Source organism: Grus americana, chromosome 2 (genome assembly GCF_028858705.1).
Source record: "Grus americana isolate bGruAme1 chromosome 2, bGruAme1.mat, whole genome shotgun sequence".
Taxonomy (NCBI): domain Eukaryota; kingdom Metazoa; phylum Chordata; class Aves; order Gruiformes; family Gruidae; genus Grus; species Grus americana.
In genome coordinates this window covers 154,123,061-154,134,192 of record NC_072853.1, presented here as the reverse complement: position 1 = coordinate 154,134,192, position 11,132 = coordinate 154,123,061, and the positions used below count along the sequence as shown (strand labels likewise).

Sequence of the window (11,132 nt, the reverse complement as noted above, 5' to 3'; positions counted from 1 at the left end):
CTCATGTATTTGAGGAAGGGTGGCAGCAGGCAGCGCCCCGAGAAGGGGCAGCAAGCAGTGCCCGTCCGTGCCCCGGGTGCACCAACGGGGGCCAGGGCCGAGGATTTCGCGGGGCTCCTTGTGCCGGTTCCGTGGCGGGTGCGCAGCCAGGGGCCCCGGCAGGGCAGAGCGAGGCAGAGGCCGCCGCACCCCACGGGGCTCAGCCCGGACACCCCGCCGCCCCCCTCGCCCCGCTCCGCTCCGATCAAGCGCCGGGCGGGTCGTGCTGCCGCCGGGTGCCGAGCCCCGGCCGCCGGGCCCCCTCCCCGACAAGGACCGGGCGACTCCCCCCCCCCGCCCCGTCGGCGCTGCCCGGCGCCCCGCGGAGCCGGCCGGCTGCCCCCGCCCCGCTGCAACGCCCCGCGCCTCCGGAGCGGGAAGGCAGCGCCGCCACCGCCCCGCCCGCCGCCGCTGCGCGCCGGGGCAGGCGCCGAGCAGGTGGCCGCAGGCAGCGGACAGCGCCGCGGCATGTGAGCGGCCCCCGGCTCGCCGCTCGGCCGCGCTCCCTCGGGAAGGCAGCACCGGCCCCTCTGCCCTCCCCTCGCCGGGCCGGCCGCGGAGGCAGGGCACCCGCAGCGGCAGCCCGGCGGTGGCCGGGGGCTGAGCGCCGCGCCCCGCCGGGGGGCGGCCGTGGCGGAGGGCGGAGAGGAGGAGGAGGAGGAGGAAGAGGAGGAAGAGGAGGAAGAGGAGGAAGGCTGCGCGGGGCCGGAGGGACGCGGGAGTCCCCCGGCCGCGCAGGATGAAAGTCACCGTGTGCTTCGGGAGGACGCGGGTGGTCGTGCCCTGCGGGGACGGGAACATGAAAGTTTTCAGCCTGATCCAGCAAGCGGTGACCCGGTACAAGAAGGCGATCGCCAAGGTGAGGGGCGCGGGGAGCGGCGCCCGCGATCAATATGGCGCTTCCCGGAGCGGGGAGGGAAGCGAGGGGGAAAGTCCGGGTTGCCCCGCTGGGGCGGCGGGAGTGGGGCCGGGGGCAGCTGGCGGCGGCGGAGCCCTCCGGGGAGCGTGTGCCCGGCGCCGCCGAGGGGAGCCAATGGGGGGCAGCGGGGCAAGGCGGGGTGGCCTCTCCGCGGCGGCCAGCGCGGCTCCCCGCGGGCGCCTGGCGGGCCTCGGCCCTTTGTTCGCCGGTGCCTGGCGGCGAGGTGGCGGCCCCCGGGGGTGTCGGTACGGGGGACGCCCCAGCCCGGCCGGGAAAGGGGCGCGGGGGCCGGCGCTGCCGGGTCTGCCCCGGGGCGGGCGGCGGGGCCGAGGCGCCGCGGGCCGGGCGGGAGTCGCCGCGGAGGGCTGGAAATCCAGCCCCAGGCTTCCCGGCCCTCCAGGCCCGGCGGGGAGGGCGGTGGGAGGGGAGCCCGCCGCAGGGGCGTCCGGCGGCACCCCGCGGGCCGCCCTCCCCGCGCTGGACCAGCGTCCGGGGGAGCCCCGCAGCGGCGCGGCCACCCGCGCAGCCTCCGCGCCTGCCCCGCTCCCGGGGGGCCGTGGGGAAGGCTCCGCGTGTGCGTGAGGCATCCGCGGTGCCCCGGGGTGCGGGGAGCGCCGGCCCGGGGCGGGCTGATCCCGAGTGCCGCCTGCGCTCCCTCAGCCCCATGTTGAAATCCCTGGCTGTGGGTGTGCAGGCAGTTGCACACTTGGCTTTCCCTCCATGGGCGACTTGTTGGGCTTTGTTTTTTTCTGTCCTCTTTTTTTCTTTTTCTTTCCCCCCTGTACTTTCTTCTTGTTGCTGCAAACTTCTTTTTAATCAACTGGTTTGTGGGACAATATGACCGTCGTTGGCTGAGAACTTGAGCAGTGCCGTTCCCCTTTAGTCTACCTGATCCATCCAAGCAGTTGAGTGTGCTTTTTTCCCTCAGCCCTGCTGACACGCTTCACACTTCTGAATCTGGAAGTTTTGTTGTGGCAATTGCTCGCTCCTGGGCTCTCTGAGACCTGCACCAGAAGGAATGTTGTGACCAGAATATTGAATGATTTGAAGTGGTTCCCATGAAAATTTTTAAGATCAGCTTTCTCAGAGAGAATTCCAGTTGCTGGAAGGAAAAAAGTGAGGTTTGCAACACCTCCCCACTTGATTCCTGAAGAACGTGGTTTGGGAGAGGACAACAAACACATTCTCTCTGTATTTTATTATTCTTCTTGTAACACAGTTGTGAATCTGGCTGGAAAAAGAGTAAAATGATTCACTAGGGTATGGCCGTGCCTGCATTCCAGCTGTTATTTATATATGGCAGTTAATGCATATGGTAATCTACCTGCACGTAGGGGGCAGTGGCCAAAACTGCCTTTCTGGTTAAGGTAAACCAGTGAACAGTAAAGTGTGTCCCTTGGGGGAGCGCTGAATGCTTCACCGGGCCGTTCAGATCAGAAGTGTTTGCAGAATTTGTTCATCAGTGTTAGTGTTCATAAAATTAATTATTTTGATGTGTTCTAAAACTGTGGCCCTGAGTAACTTGTGTTGCACTGGAGTGCGTCCTGGTTTCCAACTGTTAAATTGCATTAAGGGATGGCAATTACATTCTGCAGTATAAGCCTGGAAGTGATTGCAGTAGCGAGTCCAGGAGAAACACATGCCAGTCACCAGGAAAAGGTTATGTCATTGCAAATGGTGTGGGTTTGTTCAGGAAAGAAGCGGCCCACCTGTGGAAACCTGAAAAAATCAAAATGTAACTCTTCTTCAAATATGCCGAGGTATTTACTAAAAAGACAATTTGAAGAGGTGCAATCAGACTTTGACTGACCCCTAGTCCCCAAAGCTCCCAATCCTGGATTTAAAATGACACGGAGGTTTTTATTTATTAGTATTTATATGGTAGTTCTGCTGTATGCCACTGGTATGGACTTGAGGTAGCCGTAATTACTGAGATTGTTTCCATTATATGGAAATACTGTGGTTGAAAACACAGTAGCAGAGTCCACAGGCTTTCTCTGAGTGTTTTATACAGTCACTGTCAAACCTTACTTTTAACTTAAATTTGCTGAAGATTTTCTGCGGCGATGTTTAGGTAGTAAGGAGGTGGTTCTAAGTGTCTCTAAGTAAATGTATAGTGCTGTTTGCTGTGCTTGCTGTAGAGTAATGTAGTAATTTTATGGTTTCAATGGCAGAATTTCATAATGATTGTCTTTTTATAGCAGTTAGGTGGTTTTTTTTCTCTATGCCAGTGTAGCAAATGAGCAAATCTTCACTTCAGAAAGAGACAAGAGAAGGAGACAAAGTAATTCCTAAACTGAGAGGATGAAAGTATGTGTGTACATATGAATGTATGATCTGGCAGCTGGTATTAAGCTGACACTGAAATCTACTTCACCACCACTGTGCTGCTATGGAAAAAAATGTATCTGGTGGAAGATTATTCAAAATATTTGAATTAAGTTTATGGTTTTCATACTTACAGGAAAAACAGCATTTCCCATCCTGCAAAAACGTGTGTGTCTGCTGTACGCAGCAGTCCTTCGGGAGAATTACTTGAAGCCTCTGAGAACTGAGTTGTCAGCCCTTCTCAGATTACCTCCTGCTTTGTCATGGTTTCCAGGTTGTGATTAGCAATAAGCGATCTGCATGGCGAGCACTTCTGACGTACCTGTGCAATCGTGGTGAGGCAGTCTGGCATCATGCTTGCGCAGTGCCAGGAGCGAGTAACTTCATAATTTGACCTTGGCTTGAATTTTTCTGACTTGATATTATTTAGGTTGAGTAGACGTGGTGAGAATGAAAAAATACTTCTGGACAATAATCCAGAAAATAGTAAGGTTCTCCTCTCTGTAGAATTTTAAGACTTAAAAAGCATATGGATAACACACCTAGTTACAGCAGTTCTGGATGCAATTGTCTTTGATTAGGAATTGTAAATCTCAAAAAATTCATTCTGGATTAACACTGCTGTCCGTACTAAATCTTTAGGTGTGGAATAAGTTATTAATATGACAGGCTGTGCTTGAAGATTGATCTGTGTAAAGTGTATAGGAAATCTTTCTGTTCCTTTGCTTTTATTCCAAAAGAAACTTTGTGTCTTGAACATGATACATTTTCCTGCAAATTGTGTATGTGGTGAATTAAGGAGTGAATGATAAGAGATGTTTGAAAAGTCCACCTTGTCCAGGGCAACTGGAGTCGGCAAAAATTGATCACGCTTACTGAAACCTTGTTTGCATGGTGGCACAGTAATGATGCTCTGTTTGCGTGGCTGGACGGGCGCAGGCAGCCTCTGCACGATTTCTGAGCGAGTGTTAAATGAGAACACTTTGGGCAGGGGGTATCTGGGCTGAGAAATGGTAGGTGTGTTTCCAACCACTGCTGGTCAGGGACTGTGCAGGTTTTGTGTTGATGTAGTTCTGCTTATGGCTTCCTAGCAATTAATTTGATAATCAAAAAAATGCTGGCGAGAAGGTAAGAGGCATTTTGAGGAGGGGAGGTCAGCCACACCTGGCTTAACATTAATGGCAAGAGACAATGTACTGCCCCAAAAGGGAGCAGACAGGCAGTTGAGATGGAACGTATTTATTGAATGGTTGACTATAACCTAGTGTTAGAATGTGGAAAACTTTCATAAAAATGATGTATCAAGTAACCTTTCACCAAAAAGAATTAATTGTGCATCCTGTCCCTTTGGCTTGATCTTCTTGTAGCTGGAGACCTTTCTGACTTTTTTGGGTGACTTTTGACAGTCACGGTAATCTTTGTGCTTTGGGGTTTTGGGGATATCGTAAGCATTTCACCTGTTATTTTCTTTTTCTTGCATATATAAGCATGCATAGGTAACAGGTAGGTATAATTTTTTTTTTTTTTTCTAGCATTACGATATTGTATTTGAGTGATATAAATGAGCACAGTAAACAAGAATATGAAGTAGGAAATCACAGATTTACAGGAGTTGTTCTCATGTTCAATCCCTGTAAGGATCGTTTGGTCTCTATGATAGTTCAGTCTGATGTTCTGCGTATCCTGAACTCGTTCCTAGAGCTTGAATATAACCCTCATTTTCTAGTTAAAATAAGTAAATTAACAGTTTTCTTGCTGAATCAAAAAGATTTTAGGAGGACTCTTCTGAGACACCTGTCCCCCTTCCCCTTGCCAAATGCAGTGATGAAACGTTTGGGGATTTGTGATGTTGTATGGAACAATGCTTGAATTGTTAATTTAAAAACTGTGGTACGTTAATATTTGTGAAAAGAAATTGTAATCTGCTCTTTGATAGCATTTGAAGGCAGTTGCTGATAAGAGACCAGAACTCAAGGGAAGTTGGCTGTGTAAGCAAATGTGTAACAGGTGTCTAATGACCATATTCTTTCTTAATTTGTACGTAGGAAACTCAGGCCACCCAGAGCTTAAAGCTCCAACACTTTGGTAGCTCTGACATTCATCGGTAGGGAAGTGTGAGAGGGGAAGGTTGTAGTCTCAGTGAAGCTTTTTTTTTTTTTTTAACCCCCTGTTTTTTATTTCCCCTCCCCCCCCCCCAGTGCCAGCTAACTGGGATATCTTAGATTATTTGCTTGAAAGTCATCTCCCAGACAGCAGGTTGTCTTCTGGGAACAAAATGGTGACTTTGATACTTTTTATGTTCTGCAGAGCAAACAGTTTCACAGTTGCTTGTGAGTGTGTCACTGGGGCATCATTCATAGACCCTAACGTCCAGGGGTGGGTTGATAGGAAAATCTGCCCATTTTACTTGGGTTTTGTATTGGTCTTGGCACGTTCCCTCTAGCTGCTGGGTTTGAGCACAGGCTTAGCTGGTTCCTCCACAGCGTCCATGCAGAGAGCCCTTCAGAGTCACAATGGAAACACTCATGGGCAATAGTGGTTAAATTTAGCATAAAAAAGATTTAATTTTTTTTTAAATTAGATTTCATTTTGATATCTGCATAAATCTTGAGCCTGTTTTAAATAGAAAGAAGTGTTATAGACTGCTTTCAGAATGTGTGGGAACTTTCTTCACCCCAAAAAGGAACCATAAACCCAAAAAATCCTAAAAAACCCATAAACCCTCTCACCCTGCTGCTCAGTTGACACCACCAGGATGAAGTCTCTGGGCTCTGCATTTGGTATTGACTGGGTGGTATTTCAGTGATTTACCTGAGGTCAGCCAGGAGAGCCCAGATTCCCTGGGACTGCTGGTACTTTTCTTGACATCTTGGCTGATGTTGAGCTCCCAACAGCGGCAGTGAAACCCAGCTGACTGGCACTGTCACTCTGCTGCAGTTCAGTGGAAGCTATGAACAGCAGTAGAGAGCTGCTAATTTAAGGAAGAAAAATACTGAAATGGGTCATGGTTGCTTTGCCTTTTCCTGCAGGTTTGGGAGTTGATGGTGGGAATGCAAGGCTACATTTTGCATACAGTCACTTAATTCCCTCCGCTCATTACAGAAAACTTCCTTTTAACCACTTCTCGCCAACTCCCTTTGTGTTTTCAGCAAAACGAGTGTTTTCCTTTTGTTGTCCTCATCTGTGAGTACAGGTGACTCTCACCCATTGCACCAGAAGTTGCGGGGTGAAGGTAGGAATGAACCTTCAGATCGAGCGTGGCAGCAGCCGCAGAGGTCCCTTGCACAGTGATTTTGCTGTTCATCAGTACTGTGCCTGTGGGGACCTGTGACTCAGAGGTGGGGACCTGCAGGAGCTGTGCCGTGCCCTGGGGCAGGGCTTTGCCGCAGCCTCTCGTTGCCAGGTCTTGCCTGTGTTCAACCACCCGTGGTGCGAAGGAGGAAGCTTGTCTTTGGGAGGCCCGAGAGCCACGCTGGGGCTGTGCCCCTGCTATCTGAGCAAACAGGGTAAATGCTTTTCAAATTATCCAAGGCTAATGTGGAGAAAGACTGAATTCTGTAATGCTTATTGAGGAGCATAAAAAGTGGACAGCATGCGAGTCCTTCAACTTTGAAAGTGTTTTCAGCAGAGGGTATGTGTGATGGTACCACTGTTGGCTGATGCGCGCAGTACCTATCTTTAGCCGATGGGACACATCATCGCTTTCAGCTTGGCGTTATGTGGTTTCTCAGTATTTCAGCATTACTTAACAGTGATCGAAGTGAAGTGTGTGTTAGTGGAAGAATGGTTTGAGAGTGATTTCCCTTTGAGCAAACGCAGTGTTTGGCTGCTGTGAGCAATTCCTGTAGCTGAGGGGACGACTGCGGAGGAGCCTGTGAAAGCACTCAGCGTGTCTGGAGAACAGGTCCCGGAGGCAATTTGGGGTTTAGGGAGTTGCCAACCTTTCTTCTCCTGGGCGATAGCCTTCCACCAGTGGAAAACCATCTGATTCTCATAGCACTTTACACTTTAACTTTGGTTATAACGGTCGCAGATGTTTTAGTTCTGTTGTAAAAACACCACTGGAAGTAACACTTTCTCAGTTGTACCAGACTGTGACATCTTTTGGTTGTGGCACGTTTAATCTGGTAAAATAAGATGGAGTAAATGGGGGAGAAATGCTGGTGATGTTAGTTATACAGAATACGGTTCATGTAGCTTTAAAACAATTTCCTGGTTCTTCAAAGGAAAACAAACCTTTTCATCCAAATATAAATTGAATGGATAAAACATGCAACAATGCTGAACCAATGCTTATGTATATTGAAAATAAAGTGGAATTCTTCTAACATCAATCCAGAGTATAGCACAGATGTTCTCACTCAGAAATATTTTGTGAGCAGTAAGAAAATAAAAAGTGGAGCAAAAGTATTAAAAATTCTGCAAGATACTTCAGGGCATCTGTGCTTTATTTTTTCTTTCCTCCTTTTTAATATACATTATATATTTTCCTTGCTTCTTTGAGGTCATTTTACTGTAATGCTCATCAAGTTTGGTACTGGAAGATAGATAAAAAACTACCAAAAAACCAAGCTGCCTTTGAGTGAAGTTATATAATCCAGTGGTGCTGTTTAAAAAAATGAGAAAAAAAGAATACAGCAGCACAGACATACACAATACTTGCCAAAATGACTAATATTACTAGTGAAAGAGAAACGAGTCAAATTCTAAATTGGGGAAAAAGTAATTTTAAATTAACAGTGAACATTAGGGCCTTTTAGTTTTTGAGATAATCACATTAATTTCACTTGTTGCAAAACTTTGGCAATGTCAGATTTTTTTATTACTGGTAGCCTTAGTTATTTTCTCAGATTGGTTCCAGATATTTGTTAAGGCAGAAATAATTTTAATAATTATTGTGTTGCAGTATTTGCTGTTGTCCTTTTTTAATGAGGTAGCAGGTACATGACAGTAACTTATTTCCTACTTCAGTCTCTTACTGTAGAGTGATACATGGTAATAACCTATTTAGCCCCAAACAAAGGAGAAATGTATCTCTACTAAAAACTCTTGGACTAGATCCCACACCCTACATCTCAGGGCCGGGGTCTCCGGTGGAGGGGAACAGTTTCCAAAGGCCAAGCGTGTTTCAGTGCGAGGGGCTGCGACTCTTGCTGCGCAGGAGCAGAGATGAGCGTCCCGTGGAGCTGGGTCCCGGGATGCTGCTGTGTTCCTGCCGCACACCACGCTCTGGTGCTGGAGCAGCTGGCTGGTGTCGCCTCCTGGATCCTGGTGTCTCCAGCTCGGCAGGACTTCTGTGGTGACAGAGACAGGGCTGGCAGAAGGGAAATGGCTGTGGGGAGAAGGGTGGTCTTCTGCAGGGGAGGAACAAAGGATCGGATGTCCTTGGAGACCGGTGAAAGGAAATGCTTTTGGGGTAATGGTAAATGGATGCAAGTCCTGGTGCCTTTTGTTTCACGTGAGAAGGAAACAGGAGTTTGCATGGAAGCATGACAGTAATGAAGTAAATTAAGTACTGACAAAGAGCTGAAGATGGGAAGAAACTGGTTAACTTGGTGCCCTGGAGGTAAGTGGTCAATTCAGGAAGAGGATAAAAACTTGACCTCAGTGGCACAGCAGATGTCACCCAAAAGGCTTTCTTTTTAAAAGGAAACCTGGGGAATTTATTATAGGTAGCTTCCCTTTCTGGGCAATAAGCTTAGTGAAAGTAGTGAATCTCTGATTTGGTAGGGAAAATAGATGCTATTTTGGAAAAGCGATGTCACATTTTTGGACATACTTTCCACATTCTCTCACACTCAGCCCGCTGCTGATGCAGCGAGATTTTGAATCCTTTGCAGGAGGAGCGAGCTGGTACATCGTTAGCAGTTTTCTTTTTAAGTGGCCACATTTATAGGAGGTTTTTTTTCCGGGTATGCATGTCTTTACAGACTCAGAATGGCAATTTAAAATGTTTCTGGTGTTCATGTTGTATTACTAATAGGAGAAAAAAAAAGTTACGTGGGTATACAATGTTTTAAATGGAGATAGGACTTTTGGGAGTGCCTGTATGTTTGTTTGAGCACCCACTTAGGTGTTTTCATTTGTTTGAAGAAATGTAGCCACACTCACTAAATGAAAAAGTAGTTTCACCTTACCCCATCTTTTTTGCATATGCTTTCAAAGTTGTTGAGTTACTCGATCTTCCCCCTAGGCAAAGGCCACATAATGTTTTTTTTCTTCTCTGTTAAATGTCAGAAGCAATATCCTACTTGTGAGAAACTTGCAGAGATACACTTCTTTGTGCGTATAATAAGAATAACTTTGTTCCAAGTTCTTGGAATCCTGAATAGGAAGGAGCAGGAGCAGAATTTAATGAAATACGGAAAAATTACTTCTAGGGATGCTGGAGTGTCTCTGAGACCAAGCAGCCTGAAAGTTTTGTTACTGTAACAATTTAAATGACAGTATAAAAAAAAAAAAAGTAAATTGGAAGCCTCAGAACCTTTAGCTTCTTTAATAAACCACTAAGTGGAACAACAAGGCTTGATTTAATTTGGTCTGTCCAAGAACCTGTTGTACCAAATGTTATTTGCATTTTTTTAAGTGTGCATTTGTTTGTGTTGTCAGTTTTTTCCCCTCTGCCTTCCTGTGAAGACTGCTCGCCCGCAGCTGCGAGCGCTGGGAAAGCGGCCAGCTACCAAGTACCAAAAGAAGAAGAATTTAGGCAGCCGGGCTGCGGTGGCCAGCCGTTCCTGGTGAATGAGCCTCTGGCCTCTATGCCCCGTGCAGCCTGTGGAGATAAAGAGGGAAAGGATTTTACCCCCCCTGAATTTGTCTCCATCTTTTGGCAGTACCAGGCTGCTGGAAGACTGCTAGCCTGAAGTGTTAGGCTTTGCTGAAAGTTAAAAAATACTGTGCAGTTGTAATAATTTAGTCAATTGGAGAGTAGTCATCTCCGTACCTCTCTCTTGTTCTGCTAGATATTTCTGCCTCTTATTATAGAGAGATGAGCGCTGGGTGAGAGGAGTAGTGCTGCTGCTTTCTGTGGGAGGCAGAGCAGCCCGGCCGTGGACATGGCTGTCCTGGGCTGAGCTTCCCGCTTCCGCAGGGCTCCTGTGGGGGGGCTCGGTGCTCGCTCAGGCGGCAGCTCAAGATGAGGTTGTGTCCCGAGTTAATTGTTTAATGCTGATGAAGATGCTGCTTCTCTTGCCACACTGTAGGGCCGAGATGACTGGGGACAGGGAAAAGGAAAAGCCCCAGCGCAGGAGACTCCTCTGCTGTCCTCGTTCCGTCAGAGTCCTGTCTTCTGGGCACGGTGCAAGTTCAGAGTGTGGTTTCCAAATCCTGTATCAAATATATTTTCCTGGCATTAAGAATACTAATTTGAGGAGATAGGTTTGATGTTTTCTGCCCTGAGTTTCCTTAACAGCAGCTTTTATTGTTTTTCCTAGTTTTTCTTCAAATGAAAAATAGCGCAAATAAAAGTCATCTATAATAATTCCAGAAGATTTGAAGTCCAAACTAAGAAATTGCAGGAAAAGTAGACTAAGTGAAATAGAGTTTTTAAATTAGCAGTTATCTGTTAGCATAGGCTCTGTGTTGTAACAGCCAGTGAACATACTTTTAAATGTCTATAACTGTGTGGATGCAAAATATTTGTATGCTTAATTGTTGTCATTTTTAAAAAGAGAAAACCATATTTTCTAGACTTAGCTAACCTGGTCTAAAAAGAAAATATCACGCTTTGTATGTAAAATAGTGTTTATTATCTTGTGGTTGTATTAGGCAATGGAGTAGTCTCACCCTGTGCCCAGCAATCTCTCAAGAACATAATGCTTTGGTAAACTAAACCCAGATGTTAATA

At 47.5% G+C, this 11,132-nt stretch overlaps 1 protein-coding gene across 16 annotated transcripts in view; it reads left to right on the top strand.

Annotated features, from left to right (window-relative positions):
- The first annotated feature begins 431 nt into the window (after positions 1-431).
- PARD3 (par-3 family cell polarity regulator) overlaps positions 432-11,132 on the top strand; it is a 459,995-nt gene continuing 449,294 nt past the window's right edge. For all 16 annotated transcript variants that reach the window (XM_054816599.1, XM_054816601.1, XM_054816589.1 and 13 more), the window contains exon 1: positions 432-898. In XM_054816599.1, the coding sequence (XP_054672574.1) occupies positions 779-898 (120 nt within the window). In that variant the 5' untranslated portion in view covers positions 432-778. The remainder of the gene's footprint in view (positions 899-11,132) is intronic.